Genomic DNA, 18,536 nt, shown 5'->3' with positions numbered 1-18,536 from the left:
GGTGATGGATTAGATGCGTTATCGAGGCGGAGAGAGGCTCCATGTTTTCTCTCCCAGTGCGAGGAGAAAGCGAGAGAGAGAGAGAGAGGGAGAGAGAGAGAGACACACACACACACACACACACACACACACAGGCAGCAGAATAGCCATTCCACCTGAAGTCAAGAAATACAATAGCAGTCTGCTAAATTTCATGCTGAATTTCCAGGACTGACACAGGAAGAGATGAAGATAGGGAGCCCGGTCGGTACACAGTGTTCTGCCAACTGTCCAATACAGCCACTTGATTTATATCTATGTGTGTGTGTGTGTGTGTGTGTGTGTGTGTGACAGAGAATGCCCATTTATGCTCCGTCATGAGCCTCATGATATATCTTTACGATGTGGCGCATCTGATGCAAATAAACTCCAACTACGAGTTATTTGCTGCTTGATATCTTTAAAAAAAACAACACATGTGACCCATTCGGTATTTCCCATTCATTACCTGCAGGTAAAGGGTCCTTTTACGCAGAGATGCAAGCACGCAAGACCCTCAAGTTGCCGTTGCAGGAGTGTATATCGCCTTTAAGCTTTCTATAATAAACCGTATCTCTACTCGCACTTCTCAACACTTCTCTTAGTGGGCGGATGCCCGGAGGATACAACCGGTCGTTGTGGGAGGATCCTCTCATGTGCTGGCTGTGTTTGCTGTGACATCACCATTCCTGTCAGGATAACCAACATGTTTACGATTCAAATGTTTGCATCAGTTTGTGCCAATGTCATGCAGCCGTAGTGTGAAGTGGAGGCACCCATGGCTCTCTATTCTCTTGTTAAACACAAGAAATAAGGATGAAGTTTTGTGGCTGGTGTCTCCCCCCTTCCTCCTCCCCCCCTCCCCCCTCAGGGTGACTCATACTTCCAGTCCACTCGCCCCGATGCAGCTCCAACTCTCGCCCCTAAGGGACTGACTTCATCCTCGGCTGGACATTTTACATCCCTCTTCAAGGAGGAACTGATAATGAATCTGTCAGCGCACCTCATACCCGAGTGCCGCCCGTCTTCTGCAGCGCCATGTCGACACTCACAGGCGCTGCGTGTGCAGGTCCACTTTGCAACAGCCGTACATGTTCATTTTGGAGAAAAATGTTGTATTTTTCTTCCTCAAAGTTGTGCGTTGCTGCTGTCACAAAAGCTTTTTTTTTAAAAAAAAAACAGACGCATCCTGACAAACTGTCAGCAGTCTGTCACACTGACCGAGCCCAACATCCAATTCAAGACAATTTACTGAGGCTGAGATTGGTCCTATCAGACATATTGGATTTGATTGGATAAGGTATATCATCTTCATGGTCCGATCCCTCTCTGGCTTGTGCCTTTTTTTCAATCAGCCTGACCTCACTTTACTCCAAAGCTCCCATTTCCTCTCCGAGTAAAGGGTCATTGTATTTAGAAAAAAAGTGTGCTGGTGTGTTTTCGCGCAATCTAATCCAGCGCGTGGGATCATCCAGATACGACAACCTCCGAGATCGCTGCACTGGATTAGCGTCAGATGCAGGCGATAGCTGCCGCGTAGCCACATAAGCGACTTCACCTTTCACCTGCCTCTCTCCCTCTTTCGTTGGGCTCAATGTGGGACTGAGTTTCTCCCATGAAAAGCATAATCTTCTTAAAAATCAACTCCCAGTCGAGTATTTTTGGGACGTGGTCGAGCTCAAGGAACGACAATTTGACTCCTAACCTGATACGAGGTAGCGAGCGAGCTGCACACTGCGTGGGTTACAGTCTGCGCTGCCAGCTGAAAGATGCTAGTAGAATAATACACACCTTCAGATGTGTCTTTCGTGTGTGTGTGTGTTTCAGAAACACTAACCTCCCCCCAAGGCGAAGGTAGAAAAAAAAACAGCGTTTTTGTTTTTCCCAAACTGAAAAGAAAGCAGCTCTCAGGTAATTGTCAGCAGCTGCGGCCATTAAGGGAAAAGCATTCTTCAGAAATCGAGAAGCTAATGCTAAACAAACACTTAGCGGCAGGCTGCAACACAGAGAACACATCAATACTTCAGTTAAGACTCATTTTAGATATTAGTCGCTTCTCAGAAAGTGATCATTTTGGCCTTTTTTGCATATGTGGCGTGATGCTTTCTGTAGGCGGGAACCTGCGTTTTGAGCTTTTTCGCTCGTTCCCCTTCTGAGCAGCAGCGTCCACATTCGTACCGCAAATACACGACATATTTCATGCACTTTCACCGTGGATTCATTCGGCGCTTTTTTCATTCGGCAAATTGCTTCACACGGTCGGGGTTCCTGTGTCTGGCGCAGTGTTCAAAACCAGCGAGACCGAGGGAGAAAGAAAGAGGCAGAAAGAAAGAGGGAGCAATTTGAATTGAGAGTTTTGGTCATTCTTCAAAGGTTTTTTTTTTTTTTCCAAGGGTGCTTACACGGTCTGATCAAAAGCACCCTGCTGGCACGGGCCCTTGTAGCCACAAGGGGAGCCGTCTGATGCCGCTGCCACGGCTTCCCCCGCTGGCCAAAGCTGCACCGCTTTACGCCCGGCGAGGCGCTGCAACATGAGGTTTTGTGCGCAGACTGCAGCGCCAATGTCTTAAACACAGTTTGCAGGAAGACGTCGTTGAAAAGAAAGAGCGATGTGTCCGAGCTTTAACTCCTGGAAAACATGGCGACGACGATAAGTGACAGTAACTGAAGTTAAAGAGCCGGTGTTTAGCATCTATTAGCATTTGGTTTCAATCAGTACACTGTTCCTTTAAACGCCGCTCCTTTGGGTTTTTGCTTTTTTTTAAAAACTAAATATGGCGACTCTGCGTGTGCGCCAGGATTTATAGGAAGTCCTCCTACTCAGTGACGCCGTCTGGGGACATTTATATTTATTTCTGTCTCCGGGCCTCTTTTCAAAAGGGTTCTGTGAGTCTCCGTGTTTGGATTTTGTTTGCGTAAAGGACATCTGATCCCACGTGAACGTGGTGAATATCCAACATTCAGGGCGGGACATTGTGTTTTTCTTTTCACAAATTTTTAACTCACACATGCCCTGGTGGCCCTCGGGGACATGGAGAATGTTTTTCAACACTCTCATCCATTCACCCCCGACACCGGTGATAGAGGAAGACCAGCTAATGGCTGATGTGTTGAAAATGGGGGGGTCTCTGGGGCACTTGGGTGTTTTTCAGTGGCTGGATTCTCCTAAAAATAGAGGCGCAGCGATGGCGTCCGAAGGGCTTGAGGGCACGAACGCAACCTGTTAGCAGCATTCTCACCCGGCCTGATAAATAATGCAGGCGGGGCACCGGTTTAAATACCTGAGATAAAGAGAGAGAGAGAGAGAGAGAGAGAGAGAGAGAGAGAGAGAGAGAGAGAGAGAGAGAGAGAGAGAGAGAGAGAGAAAGAGAGAGAGAGAGAGAGAGAGAGAGAGAGATGGCTAAAGACTGAAGGAAAGTGATGCGGAGGAAATGGATGCGTTGGGACTGAGAGACGCTTACTTAGGCGAGTGGAATGGCAGCGTGGGAGTGAAAGAAATGGAGAAAGAATTATTTTTTTTTTCCATTTACTTGCCCAAGGTTTTAATTTTCCTCTCTGTTTTTTGTGTGTGTTTTTTTTGTTGTTGTCTCATTCGCCCACCCAGAGGTGAGCCGGCCCCTCAAGGTCCCTCACATTCAACCCACACACACACACACACACACACACACATTTCTTCACTTCCTCACTATGTGCTGTGGGTGTGTGTTTCTATCTGCATGTGTGTGAATGTGTTACAGCTCGACAGATTCATTGCTCATATAGGAAGAAAAAAAATCTGCTTCTTAATGTGAAGACGTTTGTGTGTTTGAGTTCAGTTTATTCCTTTTTTTTCTGTGGAAACTAAACACACAAAATAAAATAATTTTAAAAAAATTAAAAAATATATATTTAAAAAATATTATGTACACAATGAATACAAATAACTGCAGTAAATTAAGGACATTAAATTAAATTAAATGTAAACAGTGTGCAAAATATGTAAAATATACATACACAAAAGAATAATAATTACATATGAGAGCTATTATTGTCCTGATCATGGCATAATTTTGACTTTTTAATATTTGTTTGCCTACATGGATAGTACAACATTACAGATCTGTGATGGGTACCATTATTAAACATAATGCTAACCTCAATTTTGATTAGACGCACTGATTAACAAGAACATGTTAAAATGGCACTATGTACAAAAAGGTTGCCGACCCCTGCTCCAGAAACAGCTGTGTGTGTGTGTGTGTGTGTGTGTGTGAGAGTGTGTTTCTGGCCAAATGGGAACGTGGAGCTCCCTGCACCGCGGTGTGTGTGATAGCGATCTGATTCAGATGAACTGCAGGCGTGCGGGGGGGCGAGGTCGGGTTATCTCGTGATCCCTGGTGGCGGCCCGCTTTGGACACATATCATAGCGTGACAGACCGCTCCTATGGGCGCACACACACACACACACACACACACAGGAGACAACAGAGCGGCGCTGGTCCGGCCCGCGCGCCGCTGACATGCTTTACGGACGAGCGTATTCACCGAGGTCTCCCTTCACGCGGCGGTGTCAGTAACCAGATGAAGGCTGGCACATCCTGCCTTCCTCCTCCTCCATATGCTTTTCACATATGTCTTCTTTTTCCATGTTTGCTTTAGCCTCGTCGAGGTCAGACGTAGGTCAGCCGTGGAAAAAGCTCGAGTGCCTCGCCCCCTCCGACCGGCCTCCTGCTGTCGTGTACTGCGCTAACCCTCCAGCTTTTGAAGGGGGGGAAGCTCCGGGGGCTTTGTGTGAACTTACATCCCGTTTCTCCCACTTTACCATAGAGCAGTGTGTGTGTGTGTGTGCATGTGTGTGTGCACATTTGCTCATTACCAGCCCTCCCAGTTGATCTTCCTTTGACAGAAATATGACCTTGACTTTCCCCTCCGTGATGCTTTATAGCGAGTCTGGCTGCTCGCGTGGTGCTGTCAGCATCTGAATAGAGATAGATAGATGAATGTTTGGGCGGAGGATGGCAGGCGGGGATGGACAGATGATAGAGTCATCAGCTCTTCATGCGCTGGAGGGAGGGGGCCTCGTGACATGTGACATCGCAAGACGTCTCTCACGCAACCCGATGCTGCCCCTCAAGATTTACTGTCATGGTTGTGTGTTTGTCCAACAAGCATCTGGTGAATAAAGAAAAAACAAAAAACCCATTTGTGTCAGGCACCTCGGAGGGCTCTGCCGCTGTTTTTGAAGTTAGGTGGTCTTGGCCTCCTTGAAGGCTTTCTGGAGGGAATACATTACTCATAAGGAGAGCGAGGAAAGCAAAACAGAGCTCAGGTTTCACAATATAAGCTCATAATTCTTACCAGTTGCTGTAATCTCATACGATATGGACTCTCAAGGGGCTGAAGAAAGAGTTAAAAGCAACGTATTCTCAATTAATCTCTTATCTCGCTGCCATTTTGTATTCTTTAGTCTTACACTATCCGCAGCCCTCATGGAATACCTCCACCTCCTCCAATCTCCAAGATAACAACAGCTTGTTTTGCAAATACGGCTCGACATGAGTCTGACATCCCTTTCCATCACTCTCCGTCTGCGTCGCTGTCACACCGATGTATAAATAGCAATCATGGACCATCCTGTCTCCGTTTTTGTGTTTCCTCAGATCCGCGTGGACGGGCCTCCTCACGGCGGCGTCCAGTACGAGACCATCACGGTCATCAAGGACGGCAGCCCCGTCCTGCGAGACATGGCGTTCTCCCTCGACCGCAACTACCTCTACGTCATGTCTGAGAGACAGGTAGGTGCCGGGAGAGACAAACACGTGCATGCAAACCTCTGTTCACGAAGTGACCTCTCGCAGTGTGTGGCTGTGTGTGTGTGTGTGCATATGTTTAAATGTCAGGAAAAGTGTGTGAATGTGTGCGCTCCAGCTGGGTGCAAGATGGCCCACCTCTCAGCATCCTGAGCATCACCACCCTGTGTTCGCTATAAATAACCTGGGTGGCACAGCGGGATGAGGGACATTATGACAGCATTTGATAATGAAGGAGAACAACGAGGGCAGGGAGAACGAAAGAAACAGAGAGACGAGGAACAGACAAGGTAGAACGAGAGAGAGAGAGAGAGAGATGAAGGGCACTTGCCGGCTGGCTCGTGGAGTATGAAAGGAAGAGTGATGAGCTAGAGGAGTGTATGGCTGCGAGTAAAGAGAGACACTAAGCAAAAAAAAAAAAGAGTGCAAGGTCATCGTCTCACACTTCTAATGAAGTGACACGGCATGGCGGGGCGTGTGGGGAAAGCAGCCGGCAGCCGTCAACGCAGCCGACGTACTAAGCAGGCGAGGATGGGAAAGGAGGGACAAGAGGACAGAGTAAGGGGTTGAGCAGAGGGAGAAGAACATGGAAGGACAGGAAGGAGATGAGAAGCGACCAGAGGAAGAGGAAGAGGAGGAGGAGGAGCAGCTGCAGCCCGAGAGACGGACGACGTGCGAGGCTGTCGTTGCGAGGTGATAGATGGCGGTCTTCTCTCTCTCGCCTTATCGCCGCTTTCAACGCACTCAACAACCGGCCGGCTCGAGCTTCTACGGGTTCGGATGTGCGGCGGGGCAGATGTGCTGTAAACGGAGATGTTTAGGCGGCGGCGTCAAACACGTTTAGGATAATCTACTCCCCTCCCCTTCCCCTCCACCTCAGCGTCTGTGACGAGCACGATTTGTGAAACTTTTCCTGCTGTGAGGATACAAATATAACAATGTCAAAGGCAATCACGTCACCGGTGAGAGTGGACGGATGTCCAAAGATATGAAATCTCTTGTTTCTTAACATTTAGTAGTGACACAATCCACAGTGAGATGATGACTCTACTGGAAAAGCGTGACGTTACAGTTTCTCATATTTACTGGATCCTTTATTCGCACTCGTCCCGCAGATGAAACGAGCGTTTGATGTTGCGAGTCATCTGAATGATAAGCGATGTCGGCGAATATTATTAGCATTCAGCGCGTCGACTCCTCGGTCTCGCTCTCCGGGGGGGTCGGGGAAGGATCGAAACACACACACACACACACACACACATGCTGAAACGCTCTCAACTAATTTGGGGATGTTGCATGTTCAAGGATACAACTCAATAATCACGCCAGTTGGGATTTTGGTTGGCCGCACATGCGCTCAAAGTTATTTTCATAAATTGGGCAAATTCAAAGGACTCTACATTTTGTATGGACGTGTCTAGATGGAGCTGCATATGATGTCTAATATGACGTGTATGCTGTCTGATGTAACCTCCTCATGGGGGGGTGAATTAAGGATGTATTTCTACGGTTGTTCATTGATTCATTAGCTCAGGGTTAGCCTGAACGTCACCTCGAGTCAGACGAACGCGACGTCACGAGATGCGTCTCCGTCGTCTGGGCGCCGCTTGTTCTCGCGCGCCCTCGCTCGACGCCGTCTGAGGCCGAACGCACGGCGATGGGAGACGGGTGAGAACAAAGGGAGCGACGATATCAAACAGAAAACGCAGGGGCTGATTTTTTTGGCTCCGGTTTGTGCGTTTCCGACTCTGAATAACAAAGAGGCCCTCTGTGTCTGGCACAGTGGGAACGAGAGGATGCAGAGAGAGAGAGAGAGAGAGAGAGAGAGAGAGAGAGAGAGATGGAGAGAGAGAGAGAGAGGAAGAGGGAGAGGAAGAGGAAGAGGGAGAGGGAGGGAGGGAGAAATTGGGAGAGCGAGAGTAATATTTGCTCAGTGAGGCCGTTGCTCCACAATCTGGGCTCTCGCTCTCTCTCCAGTCCTCACACCTGTCTGTCTGTCTGTCTGTGTGTGTGTGTGTGTGTGTGTGTGTGTGTGTGTGTGTGTGTGTGTGTGTGTGTGTGTTGTGGCGAAGCTGGGGAGTCGTGGGATGTGCGAAGGCCCTTTTTTGCAAACACAAACATGCAGACAGGCACCCACAGAGACGCACACAAAGCACATGCTCTCCTCTGATTTCATTTGCATAGGAGCCGACACACACAATGCACCGGCTCGTGCAATCACATGCACACACAGAAAAAAAAGAAAACTATAATTACAGACACATGCAAGCACCGGTCTCCCATTTAGTAATCAAATGGGAAGCTCCAGGAGTCTTCTGGAAGGCCTCAGCCGCTCACCTGCTTACGTATCTATATCTATATATTTATATATATTCTTCAGTCTCCTACATGTTCACCACAAATTATCTTTCAGTGTGTTGTCAGAACTTTCTGCTCTATCTTTGTCGCTCATTCTCATTGGTCTCTTCCTCACACGCCCACACCAGACAGCCATCATTCACTCCCCCTCACACATATCTAATAGCTTCCTGTTCCACGTTCGATCCGGCGGCGCTGCCGTGTCACACCGGGCTTTTTGTTTTTGCAGATACAATTATAATAGCGTCCGCCGTATTGAGATTGACCCAATGCGAGGCAGCGCGGTGGAACTGATGAAAAGACCTGGCTCACTGACTTTCCCTTCAGTGTGAGTGTGTGTGTGTGTGTGTGTGCCTTCCTGATGATTGCTGTATTATTACTGACACTCCTGAAATACATAACAGCAGGTTTTCATCTCACGATCTTCAACTGTGTGTGTGTGTGTGTGTCTGCACGATGACGATGCCTCCAAAAAACATGCTCGTCATCTTCATGGGACTCGCGCTCGCGGGGCGTCGTGTCTTCCAGCCGTTTTCGTCTCGTGCATCCTGTGATTCAGCAGATCCATTGTACGGATTTCTGCCAAGATCACATGTTTGCATCACGGCCTCTGTGTGTGTGTGTGTGTCTGTGTGTGTGTGTGTGACTGCTTCTATGTTTAGACCGATAACCAAGCGATTTTGGTGCTTTGCCGGGAAGCGACGCCCTCGGCGAACGCAGCGACGGAGAGAAAAAGGTCAAAGCTTTTTTCGGGAGACTCAGCTGAGCTGCCTCCTCGACTCCCCCCCCCCCGCTCCTCTTCTTCTGTCTTCTTCCTCTTCGTCTGCATCATATGAAACGTCTTACATTTCTTGAAACTCAACCACCGCAGTTAATATTGCATGAACAGCCGTGGACTTCAAAGCGAATAGCACATCTTCCACTGCAAACAAAGCATGCACGTGTACGTGCTGCAACACTTTAACCTTTATCCATAAGCCAAACGTCGCACACAGACAGATACACTGTGCCTATACAGCGATACAAGTCCAGCAGAGGCTCCAATCAAACCGGTAGAAAGAGTATCCATGTGTGAATGGCATCTGGAGCGCCGCTGAACCACTGGTGCTTTTGCCAGCTCATGCAAATTCACAGTGTTTGTCTTGGCTTCGTCGCCGCCAACTGGAGCCTGTGTCTGTTTTTCTTTGTCTCTCATTCATCATGCCCACCACTTTCTCTCGCTTTCCTCATGTTTCCTTTTTTAAGTGTGTGTACGCCTGAGAATGCAAAAGAGGGAGGGTGGGGGTGGGGGGGTGTCACCTGTTTCTTTTAACACTGGGATCAGTCCAGTGTGTGTTTGTGTTGTATATACTGCATTTTGGGGACGGCTGTACAGTACAAACATGCCTGACACTGGTTTTATCTACACAATGCAGCACACTGGGATGAATGGCGAAATGGCGACAGATACCCCAGTTTCCGAACGGGGTCTTTCGGGGGCCTGGATTATCCGAAAAAATAACTTTATGAGGCCTTTTCGTCCCCTTTTTTGTGGCGTATTGTGCCGTCATGGCCGCTGGCAGCAGGAAAAGAGAGAGAGAGAGAGAGAGAGAGAGCGCTCATCGCACACGAGTGAGAATCAGTGACTGCATTATGCCGCTTGCTTTGGTCAGCGGCCAGTACGCAGAGGCTATAATGTATTATTCATGAGAAACAATCAAGATTTAACATCTGAAAGAGGGTTTTGAAGTGATACCTGTGGCGGGCCTGAAAAGGTTTTTCACAAAAAAAAACCTTCATAAAGAAAAGAAAAACACCAAAAAAATGTAATGGTTGTGCTTGTATCGTGTCTTAATTAGATTTAAAAGAAAAGAGGCAGGTGTTGACTTAGTAATTGAGCTAAATTGTGTAATGTTGTGCGGCTGTGGCACACAAGAGTACACAATAGACCCGAACAAACTTGATAGTGTTCCCGGTGAAATAGTGGCCGTCTAATTTGCCAGCTCTTTATAAGGATGAGTGTGAAATAATTTGCTAGCATGACCGACGGAGGGACACTGAGCTGGCTCGTGAAACAGACTCGTCTTTCATGCACACAGACACACACACACACACACACACACACAGTCCTCCCCCTATAGAGGCGTTCAGCCATGTGCCGCTGTCACTCTCCAATACACCCTCGGCTCTTTAGCAAACATTAAACCCGCTCGGCTTCCAATCCTCGCAACGCCGTCCTTCCCTCCCTTTACCCGGCTCCATGTACGGAACGGCAACATTACAGCTCACAGATTATCAGAAAAGAAAAGAAGTCTGGGTTTTTTTTCAAGCCCGGCAATTTCTTCCAGGTGCTCAGCTGTGAAATTTGAAATCCATGCATGGATTCTTTCTTCTTTTTTTTTTTTTTTACAATTTTTTTGTATCAGACCTCCTTTCAATACCCCCTACCTCCTTTTCCTCAAGACTTTTTTTTGGGTTCTCCTCCCTCCTCCCTCCTTCTCCTTATCCCCCAGAACCTTTTGTTTGGATGCCGTGGTTCGATTAGCAGGAAATGGGTTCAGTGGTTATCATGTCGAGAGGAAATGGGATTCATTCACACCTCGTCCGGGTTTAGATTATCTGACGTTCTCCTGGCTCGTCATTATGCAGGATTTTTGCAGCGCATGACACTCTGATTGTACGTGTTAATGGCCGTGCAACACATGACGGCTTGTAGCCAGGACTTCCACTGTGAACTGTCGGTGCCACAGCTTGTGCTGACTTAAAAAAAAGCCTTTTGTACCTCGGGGTTTACTGTTTACACTGTCCGCAACAAGCAGATTGGACTGGCTCGTGTCCAGACCGCTCACTCAAAGGCCGAAGAACGTGTGCATGTTGTGTTTCCCTTTTTTGAAGCTTACTAGAAGATGCCGGCCTTACTTATCTCAAAGAAGAGGAACAATAATAGGTTGTGGAGGGAAGCTGTCTGGCAAAAAAAGTTCAGGTTGGCCACAGGGACAAACGATTAGAGCTGTGTCTCTACTTTTTCTGAGGCCCCTCCTTCTTTTCCACTGTTAGTTTGCAGTAAGGGCCGAGCGGTGACGGGGTTTCCGACGACGGACACAACAAGTGTCGCCTTGCCGTCGCTTGACCCCGCGTCGGCCTCGGGGGCTGCCGCTTAGCTCGCGGCTGCCAAGGGGGAACAAGACCAGGGGTTTGACCCTTGACCTTTACCTTTTGTGTGTTCCCTTCCCAATCTGTCCTCCGGTGACACTTCAGACAAAGAGCCCCAATAACTCGACTATAGCCGCCGCTATACGGTGGAGGACGATCAAGAGGCGGCTCTGAGGATGAAAGAGCAGAGTTCAGTTTGCGATCTCTTCTCAATCCCTCTTCAGTCTTTTCGCACAATCCCATTGAGGTCTAAAATAAAAAAAAACGGCAGAAATTATTTCTGAATGCTGAGTACTTTTCTACATTCGACAAGGTCCAAGAGATATCTTTAATCTCATAAAAAATTCAACGCAACAAAGTTGCCCTTTGTAATTGGCGGTTGGGTTTTGAGCCCAATGTATTGGAGAATATATATATATATATATATATATATATATATATATATATATATGTATATATATATATATATATATATATATATATATATATATATATATATATATATTATACCGTACACAGGCCTTCAATTGAGGTTAAATGAGGTGCTCTAACTATGTCAGGGAACCATAAAGTCTACTTTAGTGTTCGTATGAGACGAGCGACTTCAACAAAGGTTCTCCGTCGTGTCACATTAACACATCTGCATCCCGCTCCTCCCTCATCGAGGCTGATGGCGAAAAAAAGGAACCGCAGCTTACTAGCAGCTGTTTTTTTTTTCCCGACAGACCTCAACAACAACAACATCGGCGGCGGGGACGGCGCCCGCTATCAGTCAGACGGCAGACGCCGGCCTCGATAGATCGGCTGTCATGTTTTATCTGGGATGTAAGCTGCGACGGCCCGGGTCAGTTTGGCAACCGTATGCGGGCGAGGGCCAGCAAATCAATCGCATGGCCGCTTCCTCACCCAGGTGTTCAGGAGGAAGGAGGAAGGAGGAGGGGTGGGGAGCTGTGGCGAGGAACCTCGGGCTTATATTCTCCTCCGCTTCCCTTGACAGCTTCACTTGATATCGACACTCGGACAAATTAGGATACATTTTCCTGTCAATACACACATCCAATGTTATTGATGATGCCATTTAGCGAGTCCCTCTGAAGAAACCCCTTTCATCGCTGACCCACTTGTCAAGCGCCCTTCATCTGGAGCTGATGTGTGCACAGTTTGAATTAAATGAACGAGTCAAACTTTCTTTAAGTGTGTGTTAATATTAGACATAGTAATATTAGACATACAGTAGTATACAGAACAAGTATGTTGGGTAGAGGGAGAATGAGGAACAGTGGATCAGTCCAAAAAAGAAAAGAAGCTATTTCTTACGTCTTTATTCAGCCATTTTCGTATATTTTTGGGAACTTTGAGGATTGTATTCTCACTCCCGTCCTCCACTACAAGCATGCAATGTCTGCCTATGAGAGAGTCATGAGAATGTGTATCATATGACATTGCAGCTGCCCTCTTTTCCAGCCTCAATCAGACGTGTTGGAAGATTTACGTGGATGCATGTTGACGTACGTGCTCCATGTGTCTGCTTTAATGTGCGGACGTCCTATCTTTTTAATGCATTTTGAGGTCAGCGGCTATGGGAAGTTCAAGGGTCGCTCTAGCGGGGTCAGTTTAGAGATGCCTCTTCATCGTATCATGTTTTAATAGCATCCATCTGCCGGACCACCAACTACACTCAGCTATTTTCAGTCTCGTGATGACCGATATGAGTATCCTTTACCCCTTTCGGCTATTTCCGAGCCATGTTTTCTGAATGCAGAGTCCTGTTTTTCACCCTCTTTGCTTGCCCACCTAACAGAGGCACCTCATTTGCATGAGTCCCTGAAGCAGGCATTGTTAATTGACTTAAGCCAGGATTAGTGTTAATCAGGTTTTGTGCCCTGGAACCATTGGCCAATCCTAACCTCATTATTTGATAGCAACACACGTCCTGTCAGCCCCCATCAAGCTGTTAATTAATAGAAGCCTTCGTACCCTGGTCCCGGCCTGAACGCTCTCTTACCACCCGTTTCCCTATCCATCCACCCTCCAATCCATCCATCCATCCATCCCCCCCTTTCCCACCTTCACACCTAAGTCCCCTGCGACACAAGCAAAGGTCAACACAAGCTAACGCACTGCACAAGCTGCGTGGAGCTCGACATCAACAAATAGACTCCATGGTGTCAAGTCAAGTATGAATGAATCTCCAGAACCACGTGAGGGGTTGGTTGTTGTTGTGTCTGGATATCCCTTCATGTGTGTGTCTGCACACCCCTGGAAAACCAGTTTAAAAACCCACGGCTGTCTCCTTCCACTCCAATCCTCCCCGCCATCTCTCCCACAGGAGTCTCTTACTTGGCCCCCCACTGACATAATATGAGATAATGAGGAAAAAGGATACATGATCCTCAGACTCTCTGACACCTCTGTCTCTGTACGTCTGCAGTCTTCCCAGAGTCTGCCATTATCCAGCTGACCCACAAACGCAGCCCCCTGAAACACAAGATCGCATTTTTACATGGAGTCTGCACTTTTGCTGCACGGTTGAACCATGCAGCATTCATGCAAGACATTTTAAGAGCTGAGCATAGATAGATGTAGATAATAGGGTTGGGGAAAAAAGAAATCAATACAGCGTAGTATCGCGATGTTTTGCGTTGCGATATTGTATCGATACACAGAAATTAAGTATCGATCTTTTATGTCATCAATTCTAAACGTTTTTGGTCCTAGAATAGTAAAATCAATACATTTTTTATCGACAAAATTTTCCTTTAGGGACAATTTGCAGTTGAATAAAAAGGTAATATTGCAATATATGTATCGCAATACTCAATGTATCGCAGTATCGCGATAATATCATATCGAGACTTAAGTATCGTGGACTTAAGTTTTTCTTTAGGGGACAATTTGCGGTTAAAAAAGGTAATAAATCGCAATATATCGCAATACCCAATGTATCGCAATACTCAATGTATCGAAATACTCAATGTATCGCAATACTCAATGTATCGCAGTATCGCGATAATATCATATCGAGACTTAAGTATCGTGGACTTAAGTTTTTCTTTAGGGGACAATTTGCGGTTAAAAAAGGTAATAAATCGCAATATATCGCAATACCCAATGTATCGCAATACTCAATGTATCGAAATACTCAATGTATCGCAATACTCAATGTATCGCAGTATCGCGATAATATCATATCGAGACTTAAGTATCGTGGACTTAAGTGTTCCTTTGGGGGACAATTTGCGGTTAAAAAAAGGTAATAAATCGCAATATATCACAATACCCAATGTATCGCAATACTCAATGTATCGCGATACTCAATGTATCGCAGTATCGCGATAATATCGTATTGAGACTTAAGTATCATGGACTTAAGTTTTCCTTTGGGCGACAATTTGTGGTTAAAAAAGGTAATAAATCGCAATATATCACAATACCCAATGTATCGCAATACTCAATGTATCGCAATACTCAATGTATCGCAGTATCGCGATAATATCATATCGAAACTTAAGTATCATGGACTTAAGTTTTCCTTTGGGCGACAATTTGTGGTTAAAAAAGGTAATAAATCGCAATATATCGCAATACCCAATGCATCGCAATACTCAATGTATCGCAATATCACGATAATATCATATCTGGACAGTATCGTGACATTATTGTATCGTGGGACCTGTGGTGATTCCCACCCCTACTAGGTAAAGAAAACTTGTATCCCGTTATTCAAAGATAAATGAAGTAAAAAAATACATGCTAAAATAATGAATGGCTGCATCCTTAGTTCACATGTGTGGGTAGTTTCTGTTTGCGTGCACTCTTTTGTCACTTTGTGAATGTGAGCCAAAGGAGCAGTCCAGGAGCCATCCTGCCAGAATAATCAGCTCTATAATTAAGAGCTGTGAGTATGTCAACCGCTGTCATATACCCCCTTCCCTCGTTCTGTCTCTTTCACTCTCGCTGTCTGTCTGCCGCTATAATGGCAGCGCATTTGTCTCTTTTTCCTCCCCGCGCCTATGCAGAATGCTCATGACATTTATTGTGAAACTAATGGCGGGTGCTTCAGTCCTCCTAATTGTAGGCTTTAATTGCAATAATTATTTACAAGCCTAATTAGAGCCTAGAGAGTGTCAGGGAAGACACACACGCGGAGTGCCGGTTGAAGGAAATCGCGACGGGTTTGTGTCAGGAGCCGGGAGAACAGTGCAAGTGAATGGAGTGGTTATGTTTGGTCTATAATTGGGGGAGGCCACGTCTTCAAGGCTCTCCTGCCTCTGTCACTCGCTGTCTCTCGCTGTCTCTTTTAGCTTCTGTCGGTCGCCTTCCTCCTTTAGCGGCTGAGACGGGGCTGCAATCAACGAGTGAAGTGCGGTTTTCTGAAGCCGAGCACACACACACACACACACACATACACACCAGCCGAAAAAAGCAGCAGACTGGGTCCCCAGCACTGTGGCATAGAGGTGTTTATGTGGAGGTCTCAGCCTGACTCTGCACACTGATCTTTCCCTGTTTGAGTGTGGCTGACAGCTCACTTCACTTCCCCCACCAGCTGCCTTCCAAACGTGCGAATACGTGTTTTTATGCGCGAGCACACGCCAACATCGTACATGCATTTGTCCCCAAGTACATGTGTAGCTGTGTATGTGTTGGTTCATTTGCTGTAGTTTGGCAGAGCCTCAGGAGGTCTTTCCTGTCTGTATGTTTGTGTGTTTTTGTTTGTGCGATGCGGCCATGCTGCCAGGCCTGCAATATGCTCTTTGTCTGTCCTTCACAAGGCCACGTCTTAGCAAACAGGCTACAGCGGGAGAGCTGCTGTTTCTGATGGCAGCTCAACTTCTTCTTCATCTTCTCCATCTCTCCGTGTTTGCTGGGGTTGTGCAACACATTCACTGATTTGCCCCCCCCCCCTCCTCCTCTCTCCCATCTTGTCTCTTCTTCTTTCTTCTCTACTGTCAGTGCAGCGTCCGATGGGAGGACTCAATCCCACAATGCCATTCTCCTCTCCCCTGCGGCTCACTTTGACAAAGCTGTCAGCCCGAGCCCCAGTGATGGATGCAGTTTTGTACAGTGCTGTGCGCGTATGTGTGTTAGTTACTATTCATTTGAATGTGTTATCTGATGTCGAGTCTGGTGCTGATGTGTGTGCACAAGTTCCTCTGTTGACCCTGTTGTTGATGTTGAGAGAAATATGGACATTGCAGACACTGTATGAGTGTGTGTTTTTGGTAAAGAGGTCCTGCACATAACACATATTACAGAAAATCCTCACTGCCACTCCTTAAGACACACACACACACACACGCAGAGATTTATCTGTGTCTGCTCGTACATATTCAGACACATATTCGGCTACAGGTAGAAGATGAATGTGCAGGGGAGGGATAACATATCTCTAATGCAATATTTGAGGAAAAATATTATGGAAAAAGCACAGGCGAGATAAGGCCGAGTGATTTAAACGGCGCGTCTGCCGACAGCCTGTTGAAATATTGCCCTTCTTGCCAACTTGTAAATCGGATATTTAGAGCCAGAAGGATCACATGGCGGTAATAGATAGGGGCCAAAGAGTGACGGATGGGACCGTGCGGGGGGATGTTGGATGGAGAAAACTATACACACAACGGGTTTGTGGTCGACCGACACCGTTACCGACACTCTTGAGTTGAGGCAGCATCCACAGCTGTTTTTTAAGTTCACATGTGGAACCATCAAAAACAAAACCCACAGTGGCAAAACGCTTATTTATTTCACACTTTCCGAAAAGAAAAAAGTGGGGAGCGGTTAATTTGGCTGCACAGAAGCAGCTGTCTGAGAGTCGTGGGATGAGAGAGAGAGAGAGAGAGAGAGAGGGCGAGAGAGAGAGAGAGAGAGAGAGGGAGAGAGGGAGAGCGAGAAGAGAGACGACGACGACGAGTGAGACACAAAGGCAGTTTGGGCTCATTATGTTGATTTTTTTTTTCTTCTTCTCCCCTCTTCTGCCAAACAAAAAACACCCAGGCTCTCTTACACACACACACACACACACACACACACACACACACACACACACACACACACACACACACACACACTACTGGAGATCACTCACTGCTTTCTTTCCTCCTTTTCACCCCACAGAGTTCCTCTATAGGAAAAAAAAAAAATCTAATAATCTGCCGTGGCCTCTGTGTCTGTGTATTCCTCATGAAATCAAATCAGATTAAATCATATCGTCGGGTCTGAGGAGCTCCTTCAGCCTCAGTACTCGTTAACGCATCACGACCCAAAGTCCAGGTGAGGAGTGTTTTTGTGCGCGATACTGCACAGCACAGTTGTGTATATATGCACTGTTTCACACACACACACACACACACACATATTGTACAAATACACGAGCAGTGTGGGATTAGATGAAGTGTCCCTCACCACCTGAACCTCGTTATCAGTGCCCCTCCCCCCCTGTCTGTCTCTCTTTCTCATGTACAGAGCCTAACATAACATCCCAAAACACACACACACACACACACACACCAACACACACACACACACACACACGCTTTTACGCTTATGCAAAAGCAACAGCCCTTAGAGCAGTGGGGTGTAACCAAACCCTTCATTTGTATGTACATCATGTACACTGGCAGAGACGCCGAGACAAAGAGAACAAACATCCTCACACGCATGCACACACACACACACATGCACACACGCACACACTGTTGCACACACATGCACACAGAAAAACCCCACAGTCCTTCTGTGGATCAGAATTCATTTCTTTCTGCCTCTAAATCAATACCCCCGTTGGTCAACGGACAACCATAAGTGTGCCAGGGAGGCTTCCTAGCCTTCACACCCTCCCCAAACACACACACACACACACACACACACACACACGCACACACACACTCATGCCTGTTGATGTGTGATGGCCTCTGCTGCTTCCTTATTAACTCCTCACATGCTGACTGAAGCATACACCTCATTACTGGCTGCATTGACAGTCTGGGATCCCGCTGAGGGACACACACACACACACACACACACACACACACACACACACACACACACACACATGTTGGACTGTAAGACAGACAGGCCAAGAGATGCATGGAGAGACAAAGAGGTACAGTGCAATGACAGAAAAGCAGAATGTCACATAGACGGGCGGGGGAGAGAAACGGGCTCAGACAGGAAGACTGACAGCCGAGAAAATCTGTCAAAAAACGAGAAATTGTATGCACACGGGAAAGCGAAGAC

General features: G+C 46.9%; 1 protein-coding gene across 1 annotated transcript in view; it reads left to right on the top strand.

The window, feature by feature from the left end:
* The window catches only part of plxna2 (plexin A2), a 184,646-nt gene that overhangs the window by 69,198 nt on the left and 96,912 nt on the right, over positions 1-18,536 (top strand). The window contains exon 5 of the mRNA XM_068597285.1: positions 5,658-5,792. Within this exon, the coding sequence (XP_068453386.1) occupies positions 5,658-5,792 (135 nt within the window). The remainder of the gene's footprint in view (positions 1-5,657; positions 5,793-18,536) is intronic.

Source organism: Clinocottus analis, unplaced genomic scaffold (assembly GCF_023055335.1).
Source record: "Clinocottus analis isolate CAN_PGR_092001 unplaced genomic scaffold, fCliAna1.0.p SCAF_4, whole genome shotgun sequence".
NCBI lineage: Eukaryota > Metazoa > Chordata > Actinopteri > Perciformes > Cottidae > Clinocottus > Clinocottus analis.
The sequence above is the reverse complement of the archived record's forward strand: the minus strand, read 5'-3'. Positions and strand labels throughout refer to the sequence as shown.